The sequence below is a fragment of the Vulpes lagopus genome, chromosome 21, assembly GCF_018345385.1.
Source record: "Vulpes lagopus strain Blue_001 chromosome 21, ASM1834538v1, whole genome shotgun sequence".
NCBI lineage: Eukaryota > Metazoa > Chordata > Mammalia > Carnivora > Canidae > Vulpes > Vulpes lagopus.
Window position 1 is genome coordinate 3,704,015 of NC_054844.1, and position 13,534 is coordinate 3,717,548.

Consider the following 13,534-nt stretch of genomic DNA (forward strand, 5'->3'; position numbering starts at 1 on the left):
TCTGTTTCTGATCTCTGTCCCCTTCCTTCCACATGTCTGCAAGTGAAAAGTCAAATCTTGGAGGTTCTTCCCCTGACAGCCCAGGATTCCTTAGGTTCTTCTTAAATGTATCTGGGCGTGCCTGTACTGAATGAATTCCCACTCCGCCTTGGCTCTTACCTTACTCTCTGGCTGTTGGTCTGGTTTTCCCACAGGTCACCAAAGGCATCTTTATCTGAGTGTCCTTTGTCCCCTAGCACAGGGCTGGCTACATCATGAATGCTCAAAAAAATATTTTGTTGGATGAGTCCGGTTTTAAAATTGGTTTTCTTCTAATATTTTTTTAATTACCTGTTTTTTTTTTTCTTCCCTCCTCCCTTCTCTCCTCCCTCCCTCCTTCATTTTATGTACACTGAAATCACCCTCAACAACCAGCCTGTCTGATGGTGATTTGATCCAGATCTCAGGGAACTTCCTTTTGTAAAAATGTTGCAAATTTTTTGTGGCCTAGGGCTTTTGCTTCAGGGCACTGGGGTTGACTGAGGGATCTCTGAGACAATTCCAAGATAAAATTCTGTACCGGTGTCTTTTGTTTCTTGGAATTTTTTGACATTTCTCCTAGTGAGTCTGGTTTTACTCAGAGCCGAACATCATTCGTAGTATAAGACATCCTGTCCTGTCAAGATGAAAACAAGCTTTTCTGGGTGAGCTGAAGCTTTAAGGGGAGAAAGAGAGAGAGAGAGAGAGAGAGAGAGAGAGAGAGAGAGAGAGAATGAATACTGGAAAGAATGCTGGATTGGCATTCATTCAGCAAATACTTATTGAGCTCCTACCCTGTGCCAGACTCTGTTCTAAGCGCTGGGGTAATGATAAGGCATGCAAACAAAGATCCTTACCCTCATGAGGTTTTTGTTCTAGTGGTGATACATAGACCATAAATAAAATAAATGTGTAATATGTATTATGTCAGAAAAAGTGCCAGGGAGAGACATAAAGCAGGGAGGACGGATTGGGAATTTTAGGGATGGGAGGTGTGATTTTTCAATAGAGTCCTCAGGGAAGGCCTTCCTGAGATGACACAGGAGTCATGCTCTGAAGGAGTGCGGGGAGTCAGTGGCTGAGATTTCAGGGGCAGACTCTAGGTACAAGGAGCAACCAGTGCAAAAGCGCTGAGGCAGCCTTGTGCTTATAGTATCCAGGAAGCAGGTGAGTGAGGGAGCACTGAGGGATGAGGTCAAAGGTGACAGGGGTAGACTGAAAAGGGCCTTGGAGGCAATTATAGGGGTTATGGCTCCTCTGCATGGGCAGGGAAGCAAACTGGAGAGTTTTTAAACTGAGACATGACATAGAGTGACTTAAATTTTTAACAAAATCATTCTGGCTGCTGTGTGGAGATTGGACTAGGAAGACAGGAGTGGAAACTGAAGACTAGTTAAGGAGCCACAAAATGATGGGGATCTTGACCAGGCTGCTGGTAGTGGCCATAATAAGAAAGGTCCGATTACAGGTATTTTGAAGGTAAGACATACAATTAGCTGAGCTGGATTCTAGCTCTCATTTAGTCATTTATGAGCTGTGACAGGCCATTTCTAAGAAGATTCCTTTCTTCGTGTGTACAGTGGGGAAAACACATCTGTGTTAATATTTTCTAGGATTATTATGCTAACACAATGTAAAAAAGAATGTGAGCCCCTGTTGTGAAACTCCAAGGTCATATACAGATAATTAAGAGCCACTATTTACTGGGCACTTTTTAGTTAGTCCCCTGTCCATCTCACCACTGGAGATCGCTGTGTACATTCTAGAATCAAGGTAAAGTGAAGTCAGAGAACCATGCAGCAAGTAACCAGAGAGTCAGGATTCGAGCCAGAACTTTCTGAGCCACTCTGCAACATGTCATCCCTAGAAAGCATATTTACTATCCCTCAAAGATTATGACTTTATACAAGGCAGTGACCTAGAAATATTTGCCTACTTTGAAGTAGATGGCATGCAGACCATTCTTCCTGATGCCATCTGATCATGCTTTAGCAAGAACATGTACCCATTTAGAAACCCACATGTAGAATCATGTGGAGAAGGTGAAGTAAGCATTTGGAGGTTATTTTGTGTTTGAGGATGTTTTGTATGGACAACTTCAGCCCGGTTCCTTTCAGATACCTTACTTCCTACTGTTCCTACAGTTTCACAGCCCCCTTCTCTGGCCGTGTCAAATACTGAAAGATTTTTCTCTTGCTTCCTTCCTTGGGACCCACGGGTAGAATACTGTGTGGAGTTCCAGAGGACCAATGGCTCCCTGAATGTGACCTCTGAAAATGCCACCTCTCCTGTCATCGAGTTCTGGGAGTAAGTGAGGCCCTCTCCCCATCCCAGTGTGGCTGTGTGTTTGAAAGAAGGGCTCAGGGATAGGGTCGTGCAGTGCAGACCCTCAGTGGACAGCGAGTAATAGTTTCCTTCTTTGGTGGCCCTGTCACCTAAAGTGGCTTTTTTTTTTCCTGTTGGGCTTGTATTTGTGGTTAATGCAGAACTAGTTTCAGAGATGAGAATTTTGCCCTCAAGCCGGTCCTGCCTTCCCTTCCCCACGTTAGATAGCGCACATGCATGTGTGTCTATACCCCTGTGTCCGCTCCTTCCTTCAGCTGCCTGTGTGCTGCCTCCTAGCCGCCCCCTCCCTCGTATAGATGTTCACCTAGGACATGATTCCTAGTATCAAAACATCCTGAAGCCCTGGTTGAGAAGATGTGTGTCTGCACCTCCCTCTCTAGGTTAAATTGATACTCAGCCTCCCAGAGCACACTTACCTGGGAACAGTTTATATTTGCCTCACTTTCTATCTACCCCCACCTCTGGGCAAAGGAGAGCCTCACAGATCTGAGCGAAAACAGGGGACAAGCCTTTGGACAAGAGCCTGGAGGCATGTCTTTGCTGCCTGAGACACACAGGCTACAGAACTGAGGCTGGCAGCAAAAGTGGAGCCCTGCTCAACCTTCTCTCCCCAGGAGGCGGGTCCTGAAGATCTCTGATGGCATCCATGACCTGGGGGCCCTGCGCTGGGAGCTGGCCCTGTGCCTCCTGGTTGCCTGGGTCATCTGCTACTTCTGCATCTGGAAGGGGGTCAAGTCCACAGGCAAGGTCTGTGTTGGAGAGCTCCTGGCCCCTCTCAGCCAAGGACTCCCTGCCCTCCCTGGGGGGCCTGGTCACCCAGGAGCTCCCTGAGCTGTAACCTGGTCCAGGATGGGAGGGAATGAGCCTGTCAAGATTTCATATGGCTCCCTTCCTTGATTCTGTGCTCTCCCTGATTCGATCCTGTGCACTCTGGTAGGTGGGGATGTGGAATGGAAAGGAGAAGGGAGGGAGACGGGCAGGAAGGACACTTCCAAGGAAAATGGTCTTGCAATATACCACATGTGTGGGCACATCGCAAATTGAATACAGGTTGTGGCTCCCTGGTGTATTCAATGGTTCTTTGGAAAAGGAATCCCATGGAGGCTATTCATCTCAAAATGATTCGTAACCACCCTGAGAACTTGTGGGTGGGGGACTCTTTGGCCATAGAGTGTCTGAAGTGTTAGAGGGCATTCTGAGTTCTTCTGGACTCTTGCCCTGGAGGCCTCTGAGAAGGCTTCCTTCCTAATCTGGCTGCCTGGGTGTGCTAAGCTTGTAAGCTCTGTGAGGACAGGGATCATGTGTTAGAGAGCTTTTCATACCTGACAACCCTTGCCATAATTCTAAACACACTGGTTGGGAGCATGCCTGGGTTCATTCAGTCATTTCACAAATATTACAGGGTATGTGTCAGGAGGAGGATGGGAGAGGGACATGGGAGCTTGTGGCTTAAGGCAGCGGGAAGACCGAGTGGAACAGCTGCAAGGGTGAGAGGGAGGGGCAGAGGGAAACTCTCTTGGCCTGCTCTGAGGGTGTGTGGAGTGGGGGGAGCTTCTGCCTCCTGCCTCCTGCCTCTGTGACTGGGTCTCCGGGCCCTTCCTTCCAAACTCACAGCCTCCTCGTCTTTCATCCGCCCTTTGGCCAGGTGGTGTACTTCACAGCCACATTCCCTTACCTCATGCTGGTGGTCCTGTTAATTCGAGGGGTGACTCTGCCTGGGGCAGCCCAAGGAATTCAGTTTTACCTGTACCCAAACCTCACACGTCTGTGGGATCCCCAGGTAAGAAGTCACAGATGGGGCTGTCCTGTGGCTCTGGAGGCTTTCCCTCTGTGCTGCTGTCGGGAATCCCGCTCCTGGCCCTGAGGTATCCATGGTGGCGTAGAGGGTCTCCGGCCATGTGTCAACAGCTGTCTGTGGTCCCCCGCTTGGTTCACAGCTACCCGGAGGCCCAGGAGTGTTTGTGAGAGGCTGCGGCCTGTTCCCCACCACCCACCCTAGTCCCCCTTTCCCATCTTTCCTCCTGATGATCGTATGTCACGGCGACTTCCTCTCTATTCCTTAGCCATCCACCAGCCCTCTGGTTCCCTGGTTCTGCCCCGAGGCCCCAGGTCCCTGGCCCACACTCAGCGGCAGCCGGCGGGGCAGTGTCGAGTTTCCCATCAGTTGTCAGGAGGCCCCTCCGGCTCCAGCCCTTCCTGGGCGCCCACTCTGCGCAGCCAGCTTCCTCGTGGCCTGGGGTGTGTGTGTGTGTGTGTGTGTGTGTGTGTGCTCGCTCACCCGAGGGCCTTGTGAAGCAGGGCCCCAAATAAGCCACCCACCGCCTCTGATGACTCGTATCTTCTCCGGTTTGGCAGTAGTTTTGAAAGCTGGCAAAGCCAGGAGGTGTCGACTGGGGGGAGCGTGGGTAAGCTCCACCCCAGAGCCCCCCAGGTCTCCTGCCCCAGCTTGGCGCCTCAGCCGGCACAGGGGCCGCCCTCCTTTCGGGTGCTGGGGGAGCTCTGTGTGTCTGGAGTGGGGCCCTGAGGAGACGCGGCGCCGCTGCAGGAGACGCCGGCCGTTGGAGGGCTCTGCGGACAGGGCACCGTCGGGGCACCAGCGCGCTCCCTGACGTTGCTGAGCAGGAATGGGAGCAAAGGGACTGGCACGCAGTCCCACACTTCCCTCCACCGCTGGAAGCTCAGCCCACGCACAGGTGGAGGGTCCCTGTAGCTCAGAACTTGGGGGTGGTCCAGCAGCTGAATTTTTCTCACATCTCCCAGTCCCCCTGGCAGAGTTATGTTCTGCTGCCCTGAGTTCCACCGGCCCTGCTGCAGCTCCCAGGGGTGGCCAGACCCCCCTGTGGAGTCCAGCAGCCTTGTCCTGGGTACAGCTCAAGGATCTGGTGGGATGCGGGCTTACGGTTCCCTCCCTCATTTCTTAGATACAGTGGAGGTGCAGATTGAGGCTGCCTTTTCACCTAGGGCACAGGGACTGTAGTCAGGCTTTGGAGCAAACCGTAGAACTGTACTTGTTGAAGCTAGGAGGAGCCCAGAGGTCATCTAGTACAAAATCCTCGCTGAACAGACTAGCAAACAAGGCCCAAGGTCACAGAGCAAGTAAGGAGCTGGCCAAACAAAGTGTACTTTTATTTTGTGTGGCTCATAAGCTCTTTGACTTCTCTGGAACCAGAGTATTGTGGTAGAGTCTGTAGCAAGCAGGAGGTTGTGGTGGACAGCTTTGGAGGCCAGCGGGTAGAGGCTGGCTTGGATCTCCTGTGCAGGAGGACTTCACTGTTGTCCTAGAGCCACAGAGGTGTGAACCAGAGGCCAGCTACAGTCTGCCTTTGTTTAGAGGTCAGGCTGGGAAGGAGGAGCCCTGTTTGGGCAGGGAGACAGGCAGGCAGCCTGAAAGAGAAATTGGAGGGAGGGGTCTGGTATTTCTGGAAGGGATTTAGGGCTTCTGTGATCAATGCCTTGTTTGTCCTGATCAGCTATTTATAGTCAACAACTATTGAGAGTGCTAACGATGGCCTTGTCATTGTTACACGAAGCATTACAGCTAATCCTCATAGCAGATCAGTGAGGTATCCTCATTTTATAGGAAATGGAGGCCTGGAGAGCTTCACAAATTTTTCATCCTCACATTTGCAACTGGAAGCTTGGTCTGAATGATGACAAGTCCCATTTATGAGACTTTATGATTTCTTGAATGAAAAGTCCCCATCGGCTCATCTTTGTTTTACTCAAAGCTCATTCATTCAGCAAAAATCTTACTGAATATCTATTATGGGACAGGTCTGTTCTAGGTGTAGTGGTGGTTAGATGAAGCATCCAGCAAACATGAAGAAGATAGACCAGATAGCCTTCAACTCCAAGCGTTACCAAGGCCACGATTCCATGTCCAGGTTACTGCAGGGAATAAAACCTCTTTTCATCTGCTCTCCAGGATACCACCTTCCAACTCCAGCCAGCTGTAGGTTATGCAGGGAGCATGTGTCTTCCAAGTCCCTCTGAAGTGAAGAGGGAGAGGTTTCATGAGCAGAGCTTGGTCTGGGCTTCCCAGAAGCCTTCTTGGCCACTGGGTCTTGGTCTCAGGCTGCAGCTAGGCCTTTGTTGTCAGAGAACAGAGCAGCAGCCTGCAGGTGTGACGCTCCTACCAGAGCCCTAATTAAATGTAGTTGGCACTCCCTAGGAAGTGTGAGAATTCCAGCTGGCATTTGCCTGGCACTTTGAGAAAGGTGCAAAATTCCTGCTAGCCAGCACAAAGACCAAAGACATCTCTCTCTGCCAAGCTCTCAGTCTGGAAGCTGGAAGGCAGGCAGAGACAATGCTGGATTTATCTGGCTCCCTCCTCCCTTTCTGCCAGTCTTGCTGTGCTCAGGCAGGCTGTCCCCTGGGGCTTGTCTCTTTCCCACTGGAGAGGGGTCCCTGGAGACTCAGGACTCTCCTGGGAGCTTGTTTCTTTCCCTTTCCTGGTCCTTTGTTCTGCTTGCCTTTGTTCAGTAGAGGGATAGAGCAGCTGGCTGGGGGTAGGGTGTCCAAAAAGCCCTTGCAGAACCTTTGAAAGCTCTATGTTAAGAGCTTCTCATGAAGGGTTTGTTTCGGGTGGCAGTTGGAACATTGATTAGAACGGGTCTTTTTATTTTGGCATCTGTGGGACCCATTATCACTGAACATCACTGAAAGGTGAGTTGCCTTTCAAAAGTAACAATAACAACAAACAGCAACAAGAGTTAACGTACCTATTATGCGCTCACTGTGTGCTGGGCACTTGACTGAGTGCACAACACCGGGCAGTCTCCGCACAGCCGCAGGAGCTCCCTATAGCTTCATCTTGCAGACGAAGAGACTCGAGCTTAGGACACTTACGAGATTTGACCCAGATCTACAAAACTAGCATGTGGGGGAGCTTGGGTTTTATCCCACGTAGTCTTTAGGAGTCTGCTGTCTTGATGACCATGATACACATTTTCTGCAGAGTATGAATTTGAGAGATATAAGGGCTGCTTTTTATTATTCCAAGAGGTGGGACAGGGAACTAATATTTAGTATGTGTTAGGTGTTTCACATATATATTATTTTTATTTGTTATTATACCCATTTTTCTGATGAGAAAAGTGAGGTTCAGAGAGGTGAAGTGACTTGCCCTAGATCACACAGCTAGTGATTATAATAGAGTTAAGAGTTGAATCCAATTCAGTGTGACTCCAAAGCCAAGGCTTTTTCCATTACTCACCCTTGCCTTCCTAAAAATAGTAAATATAATCATCCTTGAGATCAAACTCAAAGTTGAAAACACCTTTCCTGGATCTTCTAGAGGTCTCTGCCTTCCTCTACTCCCCCCAAAGACCTCTTTTTTTGCCCACACTCCACCAGGTGTTTTTCATGCTTGTTTTATTCTTGAACAGTCTTTTGTCACAGCCAAAGACACATTGGGATTTTGTTTTAGAGACCAGGGCTGCTGGCATGGTCAGGGAGTAGGTTGCCTGGGGTGGGGAACAGAACAGCTTGCTCTGCTTGTTCTTGAAGCCCTTCCTCTGACCCCATTCCTCTCCCCATCCCAGCAGGCTTGTCAGGCCACAGCTGTGCCAAGAGTGGGGTGGGGGCGGGGGCCTGGGGGTCTCTTGCCAAGCTCCCCAGGAGGTGGCTTTATCAGAGGCTCCGGCCCTGACCCTCACCCTCTGAACCCTTGGCCCTCCCGCGGCATTCTCCTCTGTTCTCATTAACCTCTGCCCCCAACCCAGTCTTAGTCTGTCCCCCTCAGGGCAGAGGGCGGGGGGCAGTTAGGGTGAACTGCCAAGTCACAGTTTTTCTTATTTTTGCTTCCCAAGTCCAAGTTTGTGAAACTTCATCACCATGGGATTTGTGGCCCCTGCCTGCGTGTGGGCAGCCGCAGGATGTCTGAGAGCATCGGATAGTTTCCCTGGCAACTCGTGGGTCAGTCCACAGCCTAGGCATTGCCAGACCCGGGAAGCAAACCTCCAAGATGTGAGGCTGGGCAGGCTCGTGGGCCATCTCCTGGATGGCCTGTTGGGGAGAGATCCCTGGGCTGGTGGCTACGAGCCCCCCAGGCAGATAGGGGTGTCTCCCAGCTGTCCGTCTCAGGGCCTGGGTCAGGCCTCTTTCTTCACAAACTCAGAGCTCCTGGCTGAAGGGCCCTGCCAGGAAGCTGTGGAGTGAGCAGGAATGAAACAGAACAGGGGGACCTGTGGTCACTGACTTTACCCTAGGTGACTCCTCACAGTCTCCATGGGACAGTTTTAGAAGAAAATCTTTGGGACATCTTGAAGGAGCCAACAGATTACCCCAGGCACCCGCTCAAATGTCCATGGCCTCACACAGAATTTCATAAGCACCCCCCTGCAGCTTTCTGGGCCTCAGGTTCTTTCCTCGTATTCCTGCCCTTTCCTTCTTCAGCTTCTGATATAAACCCTGAAACCACTTCTCCTTTCCCCATGATAATTTTCCCACAGGTTTAAAAAGGTTTTCCTGGTATTTCCATCTTTGCGCACTGTTCCTGTTAGCCCTGGCCCCTTCCGGATCTTCCACTGTGCTTCTTGCTGCTGATGTCTTTTCTCTGGTGGCCATTCCTGCCTTGCAGCATAGCTTGGGGATGGGGTTCATAGTGAGTGGAAGAACAGAAGGCTAGAGATGGTCTCCCCTTCTCTTCATTGTCTTTCCCACTCTGCCCCACTTCCCAAAGAAATGGACTTAACGAGAGGAGTGAGTGCCCTGAGTGGGTCCCTGGCACCAGTTCTCAGGGCCTGGGGAGCAGTTGATTCCTACATCTGGCTGATATTAGGATCATTCGGGAAGCTCTGAAAAGAATGCAGCTTGCTGAGTTTTTCTTAAGTCCTAGAGATCCAGTATCTCAACTGGGGCTTGCCAATGAGTCCCTGAGACCCACCACCAACGCTGGGGCCAATGGGCACTTTGGCAGAGGCCTGTGTGACAAGAGGTCGGAGGGTGGGGGCGATGGTTAGGGAGCCAGGAAGATGGTTAGGGAAGCAGGGAGAGGCAGGCCAGGGACTGAGGAGCTTTGGATGAGCAGAAGCTGAGGCTTTGGTGGATGTGGGCATTGGGAGCTTGATGCTAATGGAAGGAAAGCTGAGCAGGGCTCAGCAAAGACAAGAAATGGGGAACCCAGAGAGGTTAGGCCACCTGCCTGGTGTTTTCTGCGCCCGTAGCTTAGCTCAGACCCCTTGTGAGGTTCACGTCCTCTGAAGACAGGAGGTGCCTGGGGAGGGTCTGTGGCCCCGGGACCACACCTCCCACAGATCTGCAGGGTTGCCTCGTCCTGTTCTCCTTGATGTGCTCTCTCTCTGGGATGTTATTGTAGCTGTGAAATCTAAATCATAACACGCCTGGGCCGGCTCGGCCAGCTGAGACAATAATGATCCTAGCTGTGGCCCAGGTTTAGCTGCAGAGCTCTTCCCCCCAAGGAGTACAAAGGCCTTCACAGATGCATTCCGTTCAGCCTCTTGGCCTTGTGAGCCAAGGATTACTCTTCCTGTTTTCCAGACAGCAGATTTTGAGGTGCGAGGGGGCAAAACGATCTTTCTTGCTATGGCACCGATATGTAGGACACCTAGCTCTAGAGATCCTCTCCTGGCATTCCTTCTAAACTGGTCACACTGGTCACACTGCGAGGGGGGCCCAGGAAGGGAAAAAGTGGAGGCAGAACCAGGGCCTTATTTCTGTTGCAGAAAGTTGTTGTCTGACCTGGCTTAGACCTAGAGCTCCCTCCCAGGCTCCTCTACCATGGGTCCTTCAGGCCTCTCCCGGTGCCTGATGCCCACGCCATCCCACAATGCCTGAGATACGCCATCCAAGGGCCCACTGGGATAGCAGGGTGGCAGGCTGGGAGGAGGGTTCTCGCCATTGCTAGTCAGTGCCTGGCTTGGCCATGGGCCTGTGTGCTCCCATGGAGCATGGACAGCCAGGCTTTCCTGGGGTGCAGCATTCTTGCCTTTTCCCTGTGTAGGTGTGGATGGACGCGGGCACCCAGATCTTCTTTTCCTTCGCCATCTGCCTAGGGTGCCTGACTGCCCTGGGCAGCTACAACAAATACCACAACAACTGCTACAGGTGATTGGCTGAGTAGGGCCTGGGCTGCCAACCCACCTCTCTCCCCTGCCCCCCTCCATGCTAGATCAGGGCTGCTTTGGAGGGTCACGGATTTGCCCCTCCTGCCCCATCTTCACCCTACTTTCCTATGCCCCAGGGCCACCAGTTGCTGAAAGGAGCTGAGTGCAGCATGGGCAGAGGGAGTGCTTCCAAAGGCTGGAATGGTTGTGGTTGGCTGGGAAGCCACAGCATGGGCCCAGCCCTCTGACTAACAAGAGGCTAGTGGGCTCAGGCCTGAGAAGTAATTCATCATGCCATGCAGAGGAACCTCTGCCTGGCCTGCTTTGTACCTTTGCCCCAGCCAACACTGAACCCTTACCTATTTTTACCTCACTGCTCCCCATCTCATGTTTCCCTTCCCAGGGTTCCCTCCAGCCTACTTGGTTCATATCAGAGCATCTCAGCCAAATTCAATTTTAGCTAAAAAATATCACATATTGCCTTTCAAAATCAAATTTGGGGGATGAGAATTATTTGTGGCTTGGGATTGTCATACCCTCTATATTAGCATGCCTAATGAATTGTGTCTAAGTGGTAGGGGCCCAAGAGGTATGCTGGCAACATGGTGGGGAGGGGAGGCTGTGTGGCAGTTTATAATTTTTACATGAATATTTTAGTTCCTTAGAGCCCTTATTCTTTTCACTACCTTGACTGACTCCAAGTCTGAGCTAACGGAGTGGGGGTGGGTACAGAACCAGCCCCTTGCATGTTCATCTTAATCCTGCCAGGCAGCCCCCCTCTGGCCTGTGTGAAGGGCTGGGGCGAGTGTCTGTCTGTCTGAGGGGCAGCACTCTGGGCCTTCCTGTCAGCATCCTCTTGCTGACTGGGCCTGTCTCTGCCTCCCCGCCCATCCCATAGGGACTGCATCGCCCTCTGCTTCCTCAACAGCGGTACCAGCTTCGTGGCTGGATTTGCCATCTTCTCTGTCCTGGGCTTCATGTCTCAGGAGCAGGGGGTGCCCATCTCTGAGGTGGCTGAGTCTGGTGAGTGTTGTGGGGCCGGGTGTGAGGGGTGGGTTCTGTGACTTGTGCTTGAAGCGTCACCAAATGGGATCCAGATGCGTTTCTATTGTCACCTACACTAGGGGTGAACCACGGTCACCTTTGAGAGGATATGTCCTGGGAAGGTCTGGGGGAGTCCATTGACACTAACCCCAGCTTCAAAGGGTGGAGGTGTATACAGTGAGCATTTCCCACACCTGGCCTCCACTCCCTTGCCCTAGAGGCAAGCCATGTGACCAGGTTCATGTTTCTCCTTCCAGAAACACTTTAGGCATCCATGAAAAAAATAGTGCAGATACACACATATACACACTTACATGAACATTCACACTACGGAGCACATATTACTATTTCTATTTCTTACTCCCCTTTAAAAAAACCCAATTGATAATATACTATATGCACTGTTCTGTGCTTTGCCTTGTTTTGCTCACTTTAAAACGTAAAGGATAAGTCTATGTTGGCACATAGTTTCCTCCTTTACACCATTCAGTGTTGTTGTCACTTTTATTTTTTTATTACTTTTTTAGAGATTTATTTATTTATTTTAGGGGGAGAGAAAGAGGGAGAGAGAGCATGAGCAGGGGGAGGAACAGAAGACAGAGGGAAAGGGAGAGAGCATCTCAAGCAGACTCCATGCTGATGCGGGGCTGGATCCCAGGACCCTGAGATTACGACCTGAGCTGAAATCAAGGGTTGGTTGCTTAACTGACTGAGCCACCCAGGTGCCCCTGTTGTTGCTTTTATTTTTATTTCTATTTTTAAAAAGATTTTATTTACTTATTCATGAGAGACACAGAGAGAGAGGCAGAGACATAGGCAGAGGGAGAAGCAGGCTCCATGCAGGAAGCCTGATGTGGGATGTGATCCCCAGACTTGGGATCACATCCTGAGTGAAACTCAGCCGCTGAGCCACCCAGGAGTCCCTTTGTTTCTATTTTTGAAAAAGATTTTATCTATTTATTTGAGAGAGAGAGAGAGAGAGCAAGGGCAGGGAGAGGGGCAGAGGGAGAAAGAGGTAGAGGGAGAGGGAGAAGCAGACTCCCCCGCACAGCAGGACCCTGAGATCATGCATTGAGCCAACACCAAGAGCCTGAGGCTCAACCCACTGAGCCACCCAGGCATCCCCTGTGTTGCTTTTAAATAAAACCAAGAATCAGTCTCCTACCTGGGTAAGCTGTAAATGCCGCTTGCCCTTCCCCTACTCTTGAGGACCACCCTCTTGCACTCTGCATCAAGACAGTGTTTTGTCATCGCCTTCCCAAGCACACCCTATTTCACAGAGTGCCAAGCAGTGGGAATTGACATCACTGATCCTTATTAAAAATGATAACATTTCACTTTTATTAAACGTTTGGTGTATGCCAGGCACTGTGTGAAGCGTTTTGCCTGCATCATGCGATGGGAACCTTTGAGGCAGGGACTGGTATGGTGGGGGTACCCATTCCACCAGTGTGCCAAGTGCGGTTGGAAGAGGTAAAGGATCATCCAAGGTTGCACGGTCATACTCTGTTTCTCAAAGGAAGTTTCCAATGGATGGACCCAGGTGCTGGCATGTGAATCTGTTCCTGTCACTTGAGCCAGCTGAGAGGAACATTAATTTGTTTGAGAGGACATGTGCCAACAGTATTCTGAAATTGTAGGGTGACAAAAAAGGCTCTGGGCACAGAGGTGGCAGAGTGGTTCAATCTAATCTTGGAGGTATTTTCTTTGGAAGTATTTTCTTTATAGAAGGAACACAGTGATTGCCTTGGTGGGGTCATGATGGCGGTGGGTCTCATCAAGCCCTACATGCGCTCATTTGATGCTGAGTCAGCTGCACAAATGTACCAGTTTGAAACCTCTGGTTTGGGGCAATAGGTCCTGAGAGTGAGCCCTGAGGATTTGAGGATAGAGCTTGCAGAAATGCAGATGATATGCATCCTTTCCATCTTCCAAAGCCCCTTATACCCACAGCCTCTAGGTTCTGTTCCTGCCAGTGAAAACACAGTGGGCGTGCCTTGGAGATTTGGGGACCAGGTGGAGGTTCGAGTGGCTTCTCCTGGGGGAGGTTGGGGGTGATG

At 50.9% G+C, this 13,534-nt stretch overlaps 1 protein-coding gene across 7 annotated transcripts in view; it reads left to right on the plus strand.

Annotated features, from left to right (window-relative positions):
- SLC6A13 (solute carrier family 6 member 13) overlaps positions 1–13,534 on the plus strand; it is a 36,093-nt gene that overhangs the window by 18,635 nt on the left and 3,924 nt on the right. For all 7 annotated transcript variants that reach the window (XM_041735550.1, XM_041735554.1, XM_041735552.1 and 4 more), the window contains 5 exons: positions 2,241–2,325; positions 2,979–3,111; positions 4,010–4,144; positions 10,328–10,431; positions 11,329–11,453. In XM_041735550.1, the coding sequence (XP_041591484.1) occupies positions 2,241–2,325; positions 2,979–3,111; positions 4,010–4,144; positions 10,328–10,431; positions 11,329–11,453 (582 nt within the window). The remainder of the gene's footprint in view (positions 1–2,240; positions 2,326–2,978; positions 3,112–4,009; positions 4,145–10,327; positions 10,432–11,328; positions 11,454–13,534) is intronic.